The sequence below is a fragment of the Paralichthys olivaceus genome, chromosome 20 (assembly GCF_024713975.1).
Source record: "Paralichthys olivaceus isolate ysfri-2021 chromosome 20, ASM2471397v2, whole genome shotgun sequence".
Classification (NCBI taxonomy): domain Eukaryota; kingdom Metazoa; phylum Chordata; class Actinopteri; order Pleuronectiformes; family Paralichthyidae; genus Paralichthys; species Paralichthys olivaceus.
Window position 1 is genome coordinate 13,396,085 of NC_091112.1, and position 19,038 is coordinate 13,415,122.

General features: G+C 40.9%; 1 protein-coding gene across 3 annotated transcripts in view; it reads left to right on the forward strand.

The window, feature by feature from the left end:
- The window catches only part of col16a1 (collagen, type XVI, alpha 1), a 66,393-nt gene extending 47,464 nt beyond the window's left edge, over positions 1-18,929 (forward strand). For 2 of the 3 annotated variants that reach the window (XM_069515830.1, XM_069515831.1), the window contains 33 exons: positions 95-121; positions 1,036-1,092; positions 1,230-1,274; positions 1,401-1,472; positions 2,232-2,285; positions 4,300-4,353; positions 4,553-4,672; positions 4,940-4,981; positions 5,099-5,161; positions 5,682-5,726; positions 6,767-6,811; positions 9,155-9,208; positions 9,304-9,357; positions 9,486-9,539; positions 9,631-9,675; positions 9,784-9,837; positions 9,918-9,953; positions 10,040-10,102; positions 10,200-10,271; positions 10,382-10,435; positions 10,584-10,628; positions 11,797-11,841; positions 12,065-12,118; positions 12,713-12,766; positions 12,851-12,901; positions 13,201-13,290; positions 13,425-13,460; positions 13,578-13,622; positions 14,852-15,046; positions 15,237-15,300; positions 15,494-15,670; positions 15,751-15,828; positions 16,995-18,929. In XM_069515830.1, coding sequence (XP_069371931.1) covers positions 95-121; positions 1,036-1,092; positions 1,230-1,274; positions 1,401-1,472; positions 2,232-2,285; positions 4,300-4,353; positions 4,553-4,672; positions 4,940-4,981; positions 5,099-5,161; positions 5,682-5,726; positions 6,767-6,811; positions 9,155-9,208; positions 9,304-9,357; positions 9,486-9,539; positions 9,631-9,675; positions 9,784-9,837; positions 9,918-9,953; positions 10,040-10,102; positions 10,200-10,271; positions 10,382-10,435; positions 10,584-10,628; positions 11,797-11,841; positions 12,065-12,118; positions 12,713-12,766; positions 12,851-12,901; positions 13,201-13,290; positions 13,425-13,460; positions 13,578-13,622; positions 14,852-15,046; positions 15,237-15,300; positions 15,494-15,670; positions 15,751-15,828; positions 16,995-17,191 — 2,241 coding nt within the window. In that variant the 3' untranslated portion in view covers positions 17,192-18,929. The remainder of the gene's footprint in view (positions 1-94; positions 122-1,035; positions 1,093-1,229; positions 1,275-1,400; positions 1,473-2,231; positions 2,286-4,299; positions 4,354-4,552; positions 4,673-4,939; positions 4,982-5,098; positions 5,162-5,681; positions 5,727-6,766; positions 6,812-9,154; positions 9,209-9,303; positions 9,358-9,485; positions 9,540-9,630; positions 9,676-9,783; positions 9,838-9,917; positions 9,954-10,039; positions 10,103-10,199; positions 10,272-10,381; positions 10,436-10,583; positions 10,629-11,796; positions 11,842-12,064; positions 12,119-12,712; positions 12,767-12,850; positions 12,902-13,200; positions 13,291-13,424; positions 13,461-13,577; positions 13,623-14,851; positions 15,047-15,236; positions 15,301-15,493; positions 15,671-15,750; positions 15,829-16,994) is intronic. The other variant, XM_020090567.2, reaches the window with a different exon arrangement.
- The last annotated feature ends 109 nt before the right edge of the window (positions 18,930-19,038 follow it).

Genomic DNA, 19,038 nt, shown 5'->3' on the forward strand with positions numbered 1-19,038 from the left:
AGGGCTTTCTCCTGGAACAACAAAGCAAGAGTAACTAGGTGTTTGTGTGCGTGTGTGTGTTTGTGTTCATTTGTGCTGTCTCCTTCTCTTGCAGGGACTTGATGGAGCTATGGGGGACAAGGTAAGTCTACCGTTTTGTTTGGAGGAAGGGATCTGGAAAGTTTTGCATATAAGGGGGGGGTGGAACAGATGGTAATCACAAGAGATGGTTCAACGGACCCCACCTCCTTCCCCTTTGCCTCAGTCGCACACACACACGCCAGTGCTGGCACACAGATGCACACACCGGCCTCGCGGCATGGATAGAGTAGCAACAGAGGTGACAAGTGTACTGTTGCTGGCAGGCTAGAGGAGTTTCGGGGGCCTTAAGAGAGAGTGTGTGCGAGACTATTAATTACCGCATTCATCAGAGCTATCACCCCAGACTGTCACTGAGAGGGTGGGAAATATGAGGAAGTGGTGGAGGCAGAGTGTGAGGGGGATGTGGGACATACCAAAAAAAAAAAAAGTTAAGATAGAGGAAAAACTTAAGGAAGGAAGACAAAGAGAGTTAGAGCAAAAAAGGCAACATTCATTGCCTTTTCAGGGTGCACTCATGTTCAGGTTCTACATTATACTGTAAAAACCTGGCTTGGATGACGGAGGAAAGTAGTGAGAGCAGGTCGGTAACGGCATATTACATGGGCTCCTCTTGTCACAGAGTTTATGTGAATTACACCTTTTTGCATTCTAGTACCTTAAATGTATTGGATTTCTCGCTCTATAATGCGGCTTTAGGAACCATTTCATGTAATGTTACACAAAGTGGCATAAAATATCCACATCATTCCACCCCCCCGCCGTCATGACTGTCTCTTTGTCGGATAAGATTTTCAGGATTTAGTAAAACTGAACAAAAATAGTCCTGAAAGCTCAGATTTCTGTCTCTCAGCAACAGGAGTCCTTTTAATGTTGGATGAGGACTCGGTTTTGCAGCCTTTGAGTTTCGCTTCAGATTTCTTTTTTCATGTGTCTCTTCTTTGATGTATATTTCAGGGTCAACCTGGAGAGTGCAACTGCATACTGCCGGTGCACACAGGGATCGGCGGACCTGTGAGTGAGCACTTGCACCCAGACACACTGGGAAAAAAGACGCATGTAGACATTCGTTTATTTAAATCACTTTCTATAAATCCTGTTTTTGTGTGAGCATCTGTGCAGCTCTGATTTTGACTACCTCTGCCTTCCAGGGAGCTCCAGGAACTGCAGTAAACATGTGGCAGCCCGGGCCTCAGGTCTGATCCGTCAACCAGCAGTCCTGTCTGATAACTCTTGGCTGTGCTTCCCACCTTGTTTGTTAAAAAATACGACAACTCTTTTCGTTTGACTGTGAATTTTCTGATGCCACTGTGTTGTTTCAGGGCCCACCAGGACCACCCGGCCCCCCTGGCCCTCCTGGGCCTCAGGGTGTTATTGGAATCCAAGGACCCGAGGTAACAGAAAGGGAAATGTGGATGTTCAATTCAGCAGCTTCTCCAACAGCCTGAATTGAACAAGCTGATTATAATACAGGCTTTTCAGCTTGGGGGTATTTGCGGTACATGAATAAGGCTGTGACATGCTTTGCATCTTTAGGGGTCCGTGTTATGCATGTCGGAAATGCAGTGACATTATATATTTGTAGTATCTGTGCAGTAACTGGGTTTAAAATAGACAAAGATAATTAGGATGAAATGAAAAATGCACTAATAACTAATACAGAGCTTCAAGCTTTAACCCATGTGGGTGGCGACTGAGCGAGCTTTGGGAATGTCTGTCAGGACATGAACCACTATTTGGAGGTCTGTTTTTAAATTTAAAAAAGTTAACAAAAAAGATCAGTACTTATCCGGAATATTAACTAATTAATTAATTAAGATGAATTCAAAAAGTTTGAGATTAAAACAGACCTTCAAATAAAGTGCTGCTGTGCTGCAGGAGTCAACGGTTGGAGTCAGGGATTAGATGTGGTGATGGTAACTGAATGGCAGAGGTCATGTCTTTGACAAAGGGGGCATTTGTAATGGTCAGTAAATGCTATTTTAAATTCAGATTTCTAAATACAATCAGATATTAAAAAATTTAACCGAGACAGAAATGGCCTTTACCATTTCTACCCTGAATTTTTGACTCTGCCTCGAGCCTCGGTGGAGATGGGAGTGGCTAGCCCTCGATTGGCAGCAAAGAAGTTCAACCTCAGTTCCTTCTTTCAGGGTATCCCGGGAAACGACGGGATACCGGGGAACCCGGGTTTGCCTGGACACATCGTAAGTAAAATTAGAGAGAAGAGGAGGAGGAGAGGCGACTCTTATCCGCTGAGATCTGGGGCCTCATGCTTAAATAATGCAAAAGCACAAAATGAATGTATGCGTCATGATCTGATATTTAAGAAAAAAGGCCCTTTTCCTCCACGTGTGCTTTATTTGACTTTGAGGTTACAAATTATTCATGTAAGGGAAGAAATTATGCAATACACGAGGGAGACTTTCATTTCTATTCTAAAGGCAGTTCTATTAAATAAGAATTACAATTTTTTTGTGATTCCTTCATCTAAAGATGTGATTTTATTTTATCATTCATCTTTAACCCACTGTTTAGCCCCACATCTGTAAAATGAGAATCATGGCACAAGTTTGGACACATTAATGTTGTATGTTTGTGTATATATATGGATTGCTATATAACATGAAACCATGCAGGAAACATGACACGTTCAGAGTTTCAGCCCATTATGGTGGGCTCTGTTCGTAGCCTCCGATTTGCTTTTGTTCTTGTGGACAAAGTTTGGCGACAGTATTTGCAAAGATACGTCAAAGTGTGGTGAAGTTAGCTCTAGACTTTTTATGTTGTGACTGTAAAAAGGTCTTTTTACAGCAGTTTCATCTAATTTCATTAAGGGAATATCAATGCTGATCTCTAGCCAGCGCTCAAAGGGGAACTTAACCTTCACACCAAAATTAAAGTGCAGGAAGTTGAGCTACTGAAAATTCAGTGTAGTAGAAGCAGATGTGAGACGTGTCAAAAAGAAACTGCAGCATCTTTAATGTTGAATTTGGACACAGAGTTGTAAGAGCAACCATGATCTGTATATTGAACATCTATGATTCATAGGAGAAAGGAAGAGTTTGAATGACCTGTAAACCAAACTTTTATTTGCCACGATCAGACTCCTCACTGTCACACACTTGTCCAGACCTGGTTTGGCCTCAGTAGATAAACGCTTCTATGCCTCTTTTATTTTTCAGTCTTATTTCCACAGAGGTATGATTTAACCTAAAGTGGCCGTGCAGTTCTAAGAACCCTTCAAAAAAACTGCTTTGTCTTTAAAACGCAACAGCACGTTGTTCAGAAAGCTCACAAAGGTTGCATTTTAGCAAAGTGGCTCGAGCGAACGTTACATGTTGACATAATTACAGCGAAGTCATTAATGAATGTCTGCAACGCGTGACAGCCAATAGCAGGTGGCCTAGAACTAGCCTCTCTGGGTAATGGCTGCAGTTTGAACAATGTCAAATGGATTTGTAATGACAGTGAAACCAGGCCAGGTGCTATTGACAGACACTCAGTGGAGACGGGTCCCACTGTTTTGATGGGGTGCAACCGCCTTTCACAGTGGATGTGATTGGCCACATGGAGTGAGGAGTTTTGTTTTGGAACTCACTATAAATAGACAAAGTAACTTTATTGTGGTGTTTGTATCTATTGTGGAACCAGTTCCATGTTTCTGTTTTGCTTCATTAAGGCGACACTGTGAATATTCAAACTTTCCTGATGCAGACTTGAGCCCTTGACACAATTTAATTACAGCTTCACAGCCAATTTTTTTTTTTCTCTTTCCAGAGTTTATCTGATATATATTTTTAAACAATTTGTATTTGTAACACTCCAACACTGAACTGTGGGCTTTCCACATTTATAAAGGCTTCAGTTTGTTTTTTTCCAATTAGTATATTGTTAGAAATATTCTGAGAAATTCCAGGGATTATGTTATGTTTCATAAGATTCTTTGTAATTTTAGATAAGAATCTTATGTTTGAGACTCCTGTGATAAATAAATTGAATCTGAACGTTTGAAAAATCTGTGTAGGGTGTATTGTCATTGTGAAATGTCATAGTCCTTGAAGAGTCCATACTTCACATTGGGGAACTTTGCTTTAGTTTCTTGAATGTGACAAACATAGCTGATATTTAGAATTCGACATAACCAGTGATTCTTTTTTATCTTAATAAAAATGATAATTAATCTTAATTGAATTTCCATTTCCCTGCCTCCCTGTGTAGAACCCCATCAGCCCAGACCAGCTGCCTCAAGATGCCACTGGAGGAGATACAGACGTGAGTGAAATCATTCTGGGGATTGTGCTTCATAATCAGTGACTCCGTGCTTTTGCCTATTTTGTTTTTCTTATGAAAACTGTTCAGCTTGTGAGTTCATCTACGTGTTCACTGATCAGCCACAACACTTAAGTTATCTGTTCTACTGTGATGGCTGATTGGTGTTTCTATGTGCATGTCTGTGTTTTCTGAAACGCAGGAAGAGTGTGAGGGGGACTGTTCCCAAGGGTTGCCAGGGGTGCCCGGCGTGTCTGGTGCCAAGGGTGAGAAAGGAGATCAGGGCAAGCCTGGCGCAACCCCCTTGGACAGCTGTGACAGGGTGAGACTCTGGGGGACTGCAAGTTTCTTTCTTGTCAAAACATTTTCAGCTTCAGGATACGATTCTCTACATCCAGGATCATATGAAATGTCTCTAATAGTGCAGCCACTGTGTGTGTTGTTGTGTGCTGACGGGTGCACAATGACATTCCCTGGTTTTTGCTTTTTATTTGAGTTTGTGAGGCTTTCTATGAGTCGTCAGTCTGACATATGAACGCGCCGGCAGTGAAGCATTACTTTGATGACCTGCTCTCTTGTCTGCTTGCAGTGTTTGGAGAGACTGCAGAGGGAGCAGGCGACACAACCAGCGGTCAGTTGAGATCATTGTCATATTCTGTTGACATGAGCACTAACACTTCATATGCTGTACACTGTGATGGAGGATCACATGCACATTTCCTGGTATTTTAATTCTCTTGTCATGCAGATGGAGTCGGGATCACCAGGAATTCCAGGAGTGCCTGGACCACCAGGAATTAAAGGAGATGCAGTGAGTGTGTGTTTTAACATATAAAAATCAAGTATGTACAAATTAGATCTGTGTTCCAGAGGGTGCAGGGCAGTCGTGTAGGATTTACATGTGCGTCCATGTGTAAGTGTGAGTACAAGTGTGTGATGGCAGCCTGAAGGAGGGCGTGGGAGGGATTTTTAGAACTTGCAAAAATAATACATTGTTGAATACAGAGGTTAAATGAAGAGGGTAGTGAAAATTAAAAAGAAAATAAGACAAAATAATGATTATAACGTGTCTGTGTTTTTCCTCATGCACAACCAATCTGCCACAACAATAAATTGGTTTATATCCGGAGCCTGTTTTTCATTTAGTTCACTCTGAAACACCATTAATGTGATTTAAAACGTATTTAGTCAAAAATGATTCCCCCAAAGTCAAAAAACGTAGCAATCAGCTGCAACATTAAAACCAGTTGTAATGCTTGTCTGCCTGTGTGTATATCTTTACAACTGTACAGCTGTCCTTGATCTACTTTCTCTCTGTTTATTGTCCACAGGGTGCACCAGGAGAGAGAGGCCAAGCTGGAGCACCAGGTCACTTGGTGAGACTATCTAGATTTTATCTTCAACCTATTTTCACATCAATCCCCCAGAGAGTTTCACTTTTAGTTCATCAACAGCGGAGCAAGATAAACATTTTGCTAAATTTTAGTTGAAGGGAAATATTTGCTTGTTAAGTGCAAGACTAGAAAGCTGGATGAGAAGAAATGTCGGCACACAAGTTAACGTTCCCACAAACTTCATTTCTTTTATCTCCCAGGTTGGTAATGTTTCAGGTGTTCTCAGATGTGCACTGAACTCTGAGGGGCTGTATGTGCGAATGCAAATCTGAGAGCTTAACCTTCCAGACTTTCTCTGCTGTTGTTGCGAAAGAGTCTTAGCAGAGTATCTCCAGCTGTGTTGTGGGATGTGTGAAAGGCAAATGCCGGAGAAAGTGTACGGACATCCTCCGCAGTTCATGTCTGAGGAGGACTTTTATGTATCTAGTGTTCTCATCTAATGTTCGTCAACTTTGTGCTTGCTTTTGTCAACTCCCTGAAAGACTACAAAGCTGTAATGTGGACTCTTATACTGAAAAGCTCATCTGCTGTGTGAATGTGCTGCAATCCGAAGATTTGAAAAAAGGAAAAGAAAAAGTTTCGCGGCACTTCGATGATGTATTCCTAACTAAAAAAATAATTATTGTTATCATCTGAAGATATTTGAGAATGATGGTTTTCAATAGTTTGCTATTACTTCTGTGCGGGGAAAGATTTGATTAAGATTTTAGAACAGCACCGCTGAGTGTTTCTGTCTCAAAGCTGCAGATATGAAGCGACTGGAAAGGAGCCTCTGTTTGCAACTTTGCGTGAGCTCACAGAGCCCCCTGCTGGTCTGAATGAACACGTCATACAAAGTGCTCGACACAAACATTCACACGATCTCTTCAACACAGATTTACACATATGAGCTTTCCTGTGATGCAGGGGTCAATAAATTGGAACAAGTTGAATCAATTTAACCACAGTAGACTTTTTCTAAATGTCTGTTTATCTTGTCTCAGGTGTTTTAAAGTGTTAATTTCACTTATTTCTGTTCACAGGGACCTCCTGGTTTCCCAGGTCCTCAGGGCCCACCTGGTTTACCTGTGAGTTGCATTCACACTTTTTAACTTCGTTCTCACTTTTTTCGTCTCTTAATCAGTAATGGGAGAATTAATCAGATCCTTTCCTGAAGTAAAATACACGTGTCTAAGCAACAATAGTTTTAATTGTTTTTACAATGTGTACATAGGATTTTATTGTAGGTTTAAGTAAAGCTACTTTTAACAACTTAAGTCCTGCACTTCTCAATCTGAAGAGGTTGTCAAGATACATCCCTAATTTGGTTGAAGAGAACAAAATTCAAAGTATGTTTTATTTTTCTCCCCTTTCTTCTTAACTTTAAATCGATAATGGAAGAACTACTCTGATCCTTTACATAAGTAAAAGCACTAATACATATATTTCAAACCACTTAAATACAAGTCCTGTTTAAAGGTACTGAAGTATTGACAAAGTACAAATTCTGCTCCTGAAAAATTGCCACTAATGTGCATGTATATTCTTTTAACAGATGTGTTGATGTGTTAAACTACTTCTAATGACTTGAGTTAGGCTCAAAAGTCTGACGGGTGTTATAACAATTAATCGGGGGGGGTGGGGGTTCTAATACACAATACAATATACATACAATTTTCGAAGAATTGGATAACTCAACCTAAGTGGAATTCAAACTGTCATTTCAATAAAACCTCTCAGATGTTTTTAAGGGGAAATGTCTCTTTGGTAAACAAAAAGATCTGAAATTAAAATCTAAAACTAAATATTGCTTTCTGTAAGAGATCATAAGCCAAAATGGTTGATGTCCACTGGTTTACTTCTGAACAAGTCATTATATCTTATGCAGTGGTAGAGAAAGTACTCAAACATTTTAACCAAGTAAAAGTACCACATTAACTTGTGTACTTGAATAAAAGTAAGTAAGTAACTAAAAGTAGAGTAACCAAGTAAATCTAATTTGTCAATCTGCCTGCTGATCTTAACTTTTAAGTTTTAAAATTAACCAGTCACCATCTCTGTTAAATAAATGTAATCAAATAAAAAGTATAAAGTAACATTATATAGAAATACTTAATCAAAGTAGTAACAGTTCAAAACCATACGCAAGTACAGTACTCGAGTGACTTAGTAACTTTCCACATCTGATTTTATTGTCATCATCTCTGCCTCTCTCTTATTTTTGCTCTTCGCTCTCCTTCTCCCTCCTACATGCCTTCTCTCTCTATGCGTCTTTAATGAAAGTTTTTTCAGATGAGGAAATTATTTAGTTGTCTCTCTCACCAGTTGTTCAATTACTCCCGTGTCTAAGTGATGGAGAGTGGAGCTGCTGTGTAGACAGAGCCCCCCCCCCAACCACTTCCTCCTCATAGAGATTTATTGTTTTAGGAGAACGGAGACTGTAAATGGATGAGCCGCGTGAGCGCCGCATGGAATCCATTTGCAAACTAGTCGAACTTAATAGGAGGTGTTAGCTGCTGCTGGGTGTGTGCTGTTTGTGAAAAACAAGGGGTGAATTGTGAAGCTGTCGCAGAATAGATCGCTCACGTCGAGTAGTGTGAAGTTTCTCACTATGATCAGCTAATTAGTCTCAACTCAGTATGATTGATTATAACACTGTCCTCACTAATCTCTCTCTACTAAAAGATATCATATGACTTCATCTCGTTTCTCAATGTGATATCTACTAGTTTATAAAGTGTAGTTTCTTTTATCAATTCGAAAAACAAACCCAGCTTCCACCATTTAAAAGCAATTTCACAATTCTGAGAGTATATTTAATTTCCTCTGACATTTTTTTAAAACTTCTCTCCTTTCTTTTTCCTCCAACATCATCTCATCTGTCTTCAGCTTGCAGACTCTGTTGCCGGGCTACTGATAATACAACAGATGATACGCACACATGCTTATATAATATTTACTTCAAATGAACAAATGAGAATATATGGGCTTTCCATATGTCATGAGACTGTCCTGTGGGTGCTGTATGCACAACAACAATGAGAATAAATAAGAGAGAAGTGATTTGACGGATCTGAATCTGCAGCAGAATAAGAGATGAAGTGAAGCGATGCTGAAAATCAGGATCTTTTTTTAAGAATTGCAAACAAATTGGACAGAGGAGGAAGTGTTCAGCCCGTGGTCATAACCGTCACACAGGTAATTTCCCATCCCGAAGCCTCATAGAGGTGTAGAGGAAAGGGACAAAATCAAATGTAGGCACTCTCCAGGGGAGACGATCCAAGCCTGTTAGCTGCTTCCTCCCTTTGATATTGACTCGCCTTGTCCTTGATTCATTTCCACCCGGGGCGGTGGCGCAACCTTTCCCCCTGACATGCATACCACATCCCGTCCTTCATTTTCTAATCATTCTTCACTCCCGCCATCCTCAGGGTCAGCAGGGCGAGCGAGGGTTACCCGGCCTCTCAGGATTGAAGGGCGAGCAGGTATCTATCTGCCAATCAACTTCCCCTTCAAAAAATGATAACATGAAGAAAAAAGATAATTGCTTGTCTGATTGATTGCATGATCTGTACCTCAGGGCCCTTCGGGGACAGCGGGCTATCCAGGAACCATGGGACCGCCTGGCATGCCTGTAAGTTCCTCTTGACGCCTCATTATAACTGTGGGATTGACAATGAACGTCCAGTTTTCATGGACGGATGGATGGTTATGCTGATATGTGAGCTGACATTGATTTTACTGCTGGTTTTTATTTGTCAGGGACTGAAGGGTGAACGTGGGACTCCAGGAGGCAGTGGTCAGAAAGGAGAATCAGTAAGCTGCTGCACCAGCTCTGTTATGTGAAATAAACGAACATGCAGCTCAAGTTCACATATTACAGACTATGTTTCCTTCCCCTGTGTAGGGTCCTCCTGGTAACCCTGGGTACCAAGGACAGGCTGGCTCACAGGTCAGTGTGTCATTGTAAATTTACCTCGGCAGTATCCCCACTCCTCTTGAATCTATCAATTCAAAGTTTAATAACTCCTTAATTATTTGAGCCAATCTGTGTGTGCAGGGCATTAAAGGAGACATAGGACCAGCGGGGCCAGGAGGTAGCAAAGGAGAACCGGTATGGAAAAACACAATACACATAACAGAAAAACATGACTATTGGAAACACAATTCATTTCTTGCTCCTTTTATTCCAAGGGTTTCCAAGGACAACCAGGCTTCCCAGGATCACCCGTATGTTAATGTTTTATCTTCTCTCTTGCATATTTCACTTAAGGAGTGTGTGCAGGGACTGTGCATATCTCTGTGTTTATTTTTAGGGTCAACCAGGTCTTGCTGGCAAGAGTGGAAGGGAAGGCATGCCGGGGCTCAAAGGTGAAAAAGTGAGTATCAAACATACAAACATGTAGCTGGTTCTGTTTTTTTCTTGGCATCCCAAAAATCTAAAAGTCATTGGACTGAAAATTCCCATTTTCAAAGGGTAACGATGGTGCACAAGGGTCTCAGGGACCGACAGGACCCCCAGGCTCTTCAGGCTCTCCAGGATTGATGGTACATGTGTTTTATATCCCTGTTTATTACCCAGGTTTGACCCATTTTTACATGTATGCACTTTGTGTGCTGCTCAGAATCCTCATCTTCACTCTGTTTTGCACTGAAAGGGCCCCCCTGGCATTGAAGGAATGGATGGTAAAGATGGTAAACCAGGGCTGCGGGTAAGTCACGGGTGACATGCACACACACACACACACACACACAACATCCAAATGCACCATGTGGTAAAGCTACAGTGAGTACAGTGAAACACATGCATATAATAGTTGACCTTTGACACTGGTTACTTCTTTATTATTTTGTTTTCAGGGAGAGTTGGGACCTCCAGGCCCTGCAGGACCAAGAGGAATCCCAGTGAGTATCACCTCTAACATTGACTAGGAATGATTTGATTCTCCATCGATGTAGTGCAGAAAAAACAACAGTATAAATAGACGTGAGAAATCTACTGCGTAACAATCAAGTTTATAAGTCAAGAACAATGTTCAAGGGAAGCCAACCCTTCCCGTCTTGCATAAGAGATAGCATCTGATGGGCACTGCCTGCACACAGCAGTATATATATCCAAATCAATATCAGTATCTCTGACCTAAATGTACAAAATAATGCATGTTTAAATGAATAATTATCAATTTATTATGACTTTATTATTAATGTAGGTCATGTTTTAATACTTAATATCTGGTGTTAGTAGCAGACCCTCAAAGGTTTTTTGTGAAACTGTATAATGGGGGGGGGGGGGGGGGGGGGTCTGTTTAAAAGGGACTTAAAGCTCTCTACAGAATAAATATCTGGACCAGTGGTTCTCAACCTTTTAGACTCACAACCCATCAATTTAATCTGTTGCATATGAGTTTCTTCGTGGCACTTTAAGCCAAAAACTTTTTGGGTTTTCTAGTTCATGCACAAACATACTTTGACTCTCACAAACGTACTCAATAACATCCATTCTAAAGTGAATTAATGTAAAAACTGGAATGGCACGCAACGTTAGTGACAGCAAAGCACATACCTCCAGCAAACAGCCCCCCTTGAATTCACTCATAGATATAAGTTTACCTAAATGTGCCTGATTTTTCGGAATTATTCCCTGGAAAAATGTTGAAGAAAGACCTATCTCACAATGTTAAAGGAAAAAAAGGATTGGATCAGCCCCCTGATCTGGATCTTCACCAAAATGTAATGGTTTCTTCCCTGACCTACCAAATTAGTGGTAATCCATTCAGTAGTAATTTTATTTTGAATTTATATTTTTTTTCTAACTCTCTGTGTTGTGTATCCACACAGCACAGATGCTGATATTCACATTCAGACTGAAGAGAGAAGTGTAGATGCCTCTCCCCCCCACCTCTCCTTCCATTTCTTTTATAGTCCTCTCTCCTGCTCTCTGTATCTCAGTTTGTGTTCTACCCGAGAGCAGGTGTTCAGGATTTCAAAGACACGTCTGCCTGTTCTCTGGCAGCCTCAACTTTTTGAATTTTGATAGCGCACCAATCTCATGCTCTTTGATGTGTCTCCTCAGGGATTCAAAGGGAAAACTGGTCATGTTGGCTTCCCCGGACAGAAGGTCAGCCAACAACTCATTGCTTTGCACTCACACCATGTCTGTCCGTTTGTCTACTCGCTGTATCTGCCTGATGCTTGTTCATTAATACAAGCTGTTTAATCCAAATGACAACTATAAAACCTGCCGTCACACAAGTGTTGACGTTTTAGGTCTACTAGCTGACATGTGATGCATATCATTCATGTTCCATTTCTACCTTTTCATCACCTCCTCATCTTTTCAGGGTGAGGCTGGACCCACAGGTCCCCCTGGAGCTTCAGGCAGGCCAGGGCATGAGGTGACTATTTTTGTCTTCTTTCATTTTCCCTTATGAAAAAAAGGTAATTGATGTACACAGTGGCTTCATGTCCACAGAGATCCCCCTCTGACTTATATATATATATATATATTTTTTTCTTTTCCACTGTTTGCCACAAACACAGAATAAAGCATTTTTTAGTTAGAGAAAATGTTATTGTCCCCCTGCCTCACCTCAGTAGTGACAGCGTAGGGGCAGATTGAATCCCGCTGTATATTATTGCTCACTGCTGTTCCATATTTGCATTAGGAAACATGTGGGGCACTGTAGGTTCCTGATGTGCTCTGCCCCACGAGAAAGAAAACTCCTACTTTGAAAGATCTGTGATTCCTGCATGAGTTAGAGATGTGTTTTGTGTGATATTTGTTACCAAGTAAATGAGCAGACATTATTATGAGAAACATTATTCTTTATTTATCATTTCATCTCCCAACCCCATGTGCCCCCTTGAATTTTGACTTGCATTACCCAACCGTTTGTATTCAATTGCAAGGCCACATATATACATTTTTAAATATATATCAGTCTGTTTTACGCTGGAGATCACTAAAAGTCAATATATGACCTTTCCAGGGTGATCCTGGTACCCCAGGACCTCAAGGCCGACCTGGACCCCCCGGCCACATTGTAAGTTCACTGCCCTTTTAAATCTCACACGTCTGATGTTTTCATATAATAATATGTGTGTATGTGTGTTTATTTCACCACCAGGGAACCAATGGTCAAGCTGGACCCCCGGGACCTCCTGGTCCATCAGGAGTGGTAAGGAAAACGCAGAATTAAATTAGATTCATTGAATTTTTAACTGTTCTGAAAGTGGGAAATGAATTGATTCAGAAGCCAAAATCATCGACAAGTTAGGGAAAAAAATTACTGATAATAAATAGCAAAAGAAACATACATGTATTTAAAAAAGCAAACGAATGACCAGAGATAAGAAAGTGGCAACTAATGTTATAGAATTATGAAGTTTGAATTAATGTGTGTTAGCGTGCTGCCAAAAATGCAAAACACCAGAAGAGAATCTATATTATTCATTTTTTTCCTCCCTTGCTTTTCAGGGTATAAAGGGAGATAAGGGCCAGGCTGGTGATAGGGGTCTCCCAGGGATGGTAGGACCCCCAGGATCCCCTGGGCACCCAGGTCCCTTGGTAAGTGCTTCTCAACATATGCCCACTTCCAAATAAATGCAAAGTACATTTAATGAAACTCCATCCAAGCTGCTACACGCCAATATATCTCACGTAAACCCTCTTTTTTCTCCTGCTTTGATTTTGTCTTTCAGGGAGAGCCAGGCACTGATGGTGCTGCTGGTAAAGATGTGAGTAATGTGCGGTAGTGGTGTTTGTCCTTATTATTAAAGGATAATGGAGAGAGATTGATGCAGGGATGTCTATTTTTCACTGCTTGATGGATATTCCTGTGTTTGTTTTGACAGGGAACGGCAGGGATACCAGGGGACAATGGGCAGCCAGGTCAAAAGGTAAAGAGCTGAGAACAATACATTATGTCTGTGTGTGAGTGTGTGTGCCGAGCATTAACCATCCATTACCTCCGCAGACCATCTGAATGCAGCAAGATGCCCCATTTTTTCTCCCGCTTTTAGTTGGGGGAGACTCAGGTCGTCGCACTGTGGTGCTGAACAGGCTCGCTCCCTCCATTTCTGCCCGCTCAGCACCCACACTAAACACATTCATCAGTTCACAAACCCTCTGACTCCCTCACCGACACCCTCTTTACTCCTCACCTCACTTCACCCCTCTCTAAACTGGCAGCTGGGGGCTGCCAGTGAGCCCTCGGTGGCTGCAGAGCCTGTTGGACCTCTCCTTAGACACAGGCTTACTGTACTGTAGGTGGATTCAGTGATAAAGTTATTCTCCTGCCTCTGGGATAATGCTATTAAGCACGAGGGGAGATGCTAGATGAGGCTATTTGTCACGCTGACAGGACGGCATTGTCAGGGTTTTAGCTGCGCCGAAGAGGAGAACAGAGGAGAAAGACAAGAACGGACTCCTCTATTCTTCGGCGTCCTCTCTATTTCAAGGGCCGCCTGTCTGTCTGTGACGTGTAAACATTAGACGTCCATTATGGGCTGCTTTGTCCTCGATAAATCACTGTCTCTAATGTACTGGCGCTGTTTTTCTGGGTTGTATTTACACAAGCTGAGTTGGCTCTGTTGGTTGAGTGGAAAGTGATATAGATGTAGCCCAAAGCTGTCTTCAAGGGCTTATTCCTTATTTAAAACAAGCTATTGATAGCAGTATCAATTTACTTATCTCTACCTCGACGAGGAAGCAAATGTGCTGTTGTGCCGTGTCTTGAAAGTAAGGTCTAATGCAATCAGTGCATAGTAGTGATGTTCAGAAGTTTTAAATGCGTGGAATTCACGATAATAAGGTTTTAAACTAATGTAAATGAAAACATATCTAGAAATAAAGCCCAATATATTTGATGTGCATTATGTCCCCACTGTTTACATGAAGGAGCCAGGAGTTTATGACCCATACTGCAGCAACCCACTAGGTGGCAATCAAGGCACTTTGGCTTCAGTTTTGGGAGCAGTCATGTTGTCCATCTTTATAAACATCTATGATATGGATACTGTGATGAATACCCACTTTTATCCAGTCTCTTAAAAAAAAACGACATATACTAGTAGAAGTAAAATCACTGATTTGCTTTTATCCACTTACTTTACATTGTGCCTTCCAGGGTGAACCAGGGGCCCCAGGCCAGAAAGGTAATCCAGGTGAGAGAGGCAGACCCGGGCCTCCTGGTGGTGGAGCATACCACTCCAAGGATGCACAGCCCATGATTGGCCCAGTCGGTCCCAGAGGGGAGAGGGGAAGTCAAGGCTCAGCAGGAACCCCGGGGCTCCCTGGACCTCAGGGTTCACCAGGAAATGATGTGAGATTCATGTTGCTAACTCTTCCAGCACAGTAGCCTGATCTTTATGTTATTTTTAACTTTTAATCATCTTAATAAGTATAGTGGCCAGAGGCGCTCGCTGTCTCCATCTGTTCCTGTAAATAATGAAATTTCTAATTATCTACTTTGATTAATGTTTTTCTCCAATTTTTCCTTTGTCCTCTCACAGGCTGTAGTCAATTATGACGAAATCAAAAACTTCATCCGCCAGCAGGTCATCAAGATCTTCGATGGTAGGGACAAGCTTATCTCTGCTGGTGTTGTGTGTATCTTTACTGTGCATCTGGCCACAATTTCTAAACCAAAGCAATGTTTTATCTCCAGATTTGTATCTCTCTCTGTCAAATCATTTTAATTTTTTCCTCTGGGACACCACAGCTCTTGACACCTGAGAAAACCTTCTCTTTGCATGTTTCCTCTCCCCAGAGAGAATGGGGTACTACATGTCTCGCATGCAGATGCCAGTAGAGATGGTGGCATCCCCAGGTCGCCCCGGGGCCCCAGGGAAAGACGGTACTCCAGGTAATCCCGGGTCCCCAGGTGCACCTGGCCTCCCCGGACAGATCGGCAGACAAGGCCGATCAGGAGCCCAAGGACCCCCAGGTGAGCCTTTCACTCAAAGCACCGTGGCGATGGTGTTGTCATGTGTCATGTGCCTAAACTTTATGATTCTTTTTCTGTAGGACCTCGAGGACCACATGGAGAAAAGGGAGACAAGGGTATTGGAGAGATGGGAGATGTAGGACCTCCAGGAGCACCAGGTAATGTACCCCACTTGCAACTAAAGTGGTAGCAATTTTGTTTGAGCAATATCTTCAGTGATGTGGTAAATCCATTAGTGAGTGCACTGTTTCACACATTTGATAAAACAAAGTTTAAACACTGAAACATTTGAGTTATAATTTCTTTCACATACACATGTTAGCTGCACCTGATGTTCCACCCCTTACTTACATTATATCACATAAACAATGCTAATTACTTTAAAAGGTTTGTGTTTTGTTGATTAGTAAATTGCTTGCTTGATGAAAGTAATTCTTCATCGTTCCTTAACTGTCTTGAATAAAATTAGCAGGCTGCTAATCAACCAAATCAACATCTGAGAAGCTTTAATTATCACAAAGCTCAGATAGCATTTGCTAAATTAGCAAATTAGCACCTGCAGTGGATTTCATTTTTGGTTGAAAAAGCAACCATGCTTACATCAAATGGTCAAAATAGGATTCTAATTAGGATTTCAATGTTTCATGTTTCCCTCATGATTAACATCATCTACAGTGAACTTTAGAGTTCACACCAATAGAACTTTAAAGTCCTTCAGTTTGTGGATAAACCTTCATTTATGTTATTCACAGTTTAACTCAGAGTTAGATGAGAATATTGATGCTACAGTTGATGCTATATATACGGGAAATATTAAGGTAGCAGTTGATTAGCTTAGCATTGCATAAAGGCCAAACACAGGAAACAGCCTGCAAAGGTGAAACAATATGAACAAAAAGCACACGACCTGCACAGATCAGTAACTAACATGCCCTTGTTTGTTTAATCCGTAAATATAAAAAAGTAAAGTAAATTTCATGAGAATAACTTTTTATTATATCAGATATTAACATGTACATGGAAAAATGTTTAAAGTGTGGAGAAAGTACTTAAAACATTTTACATTTGTTGTTGATGACTTTAAACTAAACAGATTAAACTAAATTGCTGATATATGTGTAAATGTATACATATGTGTGAGTGTAAGTGAAAAGTACCTGAAAATAAATATACTGAAGCAAAGCAAAGATACATGAAGAATGTATTGTATTCTATTGATTCCCACTAAAACGTAAATATTTTTTTTATAATACCGCCTCCTGAGAACCAAGACAGCGATAGCAGCACTTTTATGACAATTGTTCTCTTTCCTTGATTCCTCCAGGCATCCCGGGGCCACCTGGCTATGGTAAAATGGGACCTCCAGGTCCTGTTGGTCAGCAGGGCGTTCCCGGCATCCCAGGATCTCCTGGTCAGTCTGGTACAAAGGGAAATGATGGCCGGTGTAATCCTGCAGACTGTATGAGCCATCATCAAGTAGAGTACAGCCCCAAGGGCCCACCTATGAAGGGCCCCTGGTAGAGGTGATGGAGGAGAAGGGCAGAGGGGACTGAAGCAAAGAGACTACAAACAAGACAGAACTACCAAAGACCATGATCCAAAGTTAGTGAATTTGATTAAATAGTTGAGCGCCTGTTGTTATATTTGAGTTGTATACATTTTACTCACACAGATGTTTTTTACTGTAGTTCTGAGCAAAAATGCATAATTTCATTGTAAGGTCCTCACATATCTGAGGTCTACGTCACACCAGCAGCACTTTTTTATTGCGTCATTCTTTCTCCCTGTGAAAGCCAATTCATTGCTTTATAACTGCCTCTTATTTTCTCACTATGTTTTCACTCCTTTTGTACATTTTCAAACAACCCAGGGGAGGTGACAAGAATCACAATCTGTATTTTCTTCTCCTTGATTAATTCTGGCTTCTTCTGTTATTTTTTTCTCTTCGTCTTAAATCTGCAGGAAGAGAATACACACAATTATCGTAGCACTTTGCTTCCACCTCTCGTATCTTTCTTCTTTGTCACTGAATCCCATTTGGATTGCATCCCGCTCATTTCATTTCATATTCTGTCTCAGTGCCTGAGGTGTGATACATATTTGAATATGACTTGTAAGAGAATATCCCTAGAAAGGTATTTCGGTTTTGTAGAAACAGAAGAAGTCGCAAACTTGCATTCATACCCTCTTTGACTGTTTTGTATATATTTATATTTATATATATATGGTGGCTTTTGATACTTTTCAAAGGATTTGGTAAAAGTCGTATGCATGGCTAAACACTTAATTTTTCATTGTCAGTGGTTCCACGGCAACAAAAACATGCCACAGGGATATTTTTCTATAAGCTTTCAAAAGGGAATAAATGTTCAGTAAGAGACAAATTATTTATAGAGGAAAATTGTGTTTACATAAGAAAGCACATTGGCTTTTTGTAATTATTTTTTTTGCTCTGGTACATTTTGCTCATTTCAACTCCGGTCTTTGTGGAGAAACAGCCATTTTAAAGCATCTCATCTTGTATTCCAAAGTAGCTGTAATAGCCATCTGTCCACTTCACTCGGGCACTTGTTTAAGAAAAAACAGGAGCAATAATTGAGCCCTATTACCACAGGTACTGTAATGCAACACATTTTCTGCAGACACAAAAACCCCAACAATCACATGTGAGGATAAAAAAAAATAGAAGTGTTTAATGGTGCAGTTTTTTCTAGTTTTTTGTACTTGTTTATCAGAAAATAGTATTGGATGATTCATATTCACAGTTTCTCCAAGTTTCTCACAAGCTAACTCATGAGAAATGTTTGACTTCAAACTGAATCCCACTGCTTTTTCAATCATCATGTAATATTGATCATCCAGATATTACGAGACAATGGGCCCCTGGGCACAGACATGTGAAAAAGACCCCTCCACCGCTAGTAGCATATCCAGAAAATAGCAGAAGTTGAGCATATCTGGTGCTATTTCGTGTCTTTTTATATTGTTTTATGTATTTTTGTGTTTTAACTTGTCTCCTTTGCATCGTTTTGTGTGTTTGTGGTCTTTTGAGCCTCTTTGATCAGTGGATCGATTGACTCTGTCACCTCAAACAGAGGCTCTGGCCCAAGAGCCCACTGACTTCTTGTGCCTGATAGGCCCCATTCAGCTGTGTATCCATCAACTCCACCTGTGCATCTGTTGCTTTGCTGTCATTTTGTCTGACATATGTTGTTTAATGAAACATTTGAGAATGAAAACCGTCATTTTGAAAGCAGAACTGAACAAGCGTGTTTTTTTGTTGTTTGAAACATTTGATCAATTACACTTAATTGCGTCAGAAGTTTTTTGGGCGTTGGCGCTGCAAAAATATCTTCCAAAGCACAGGA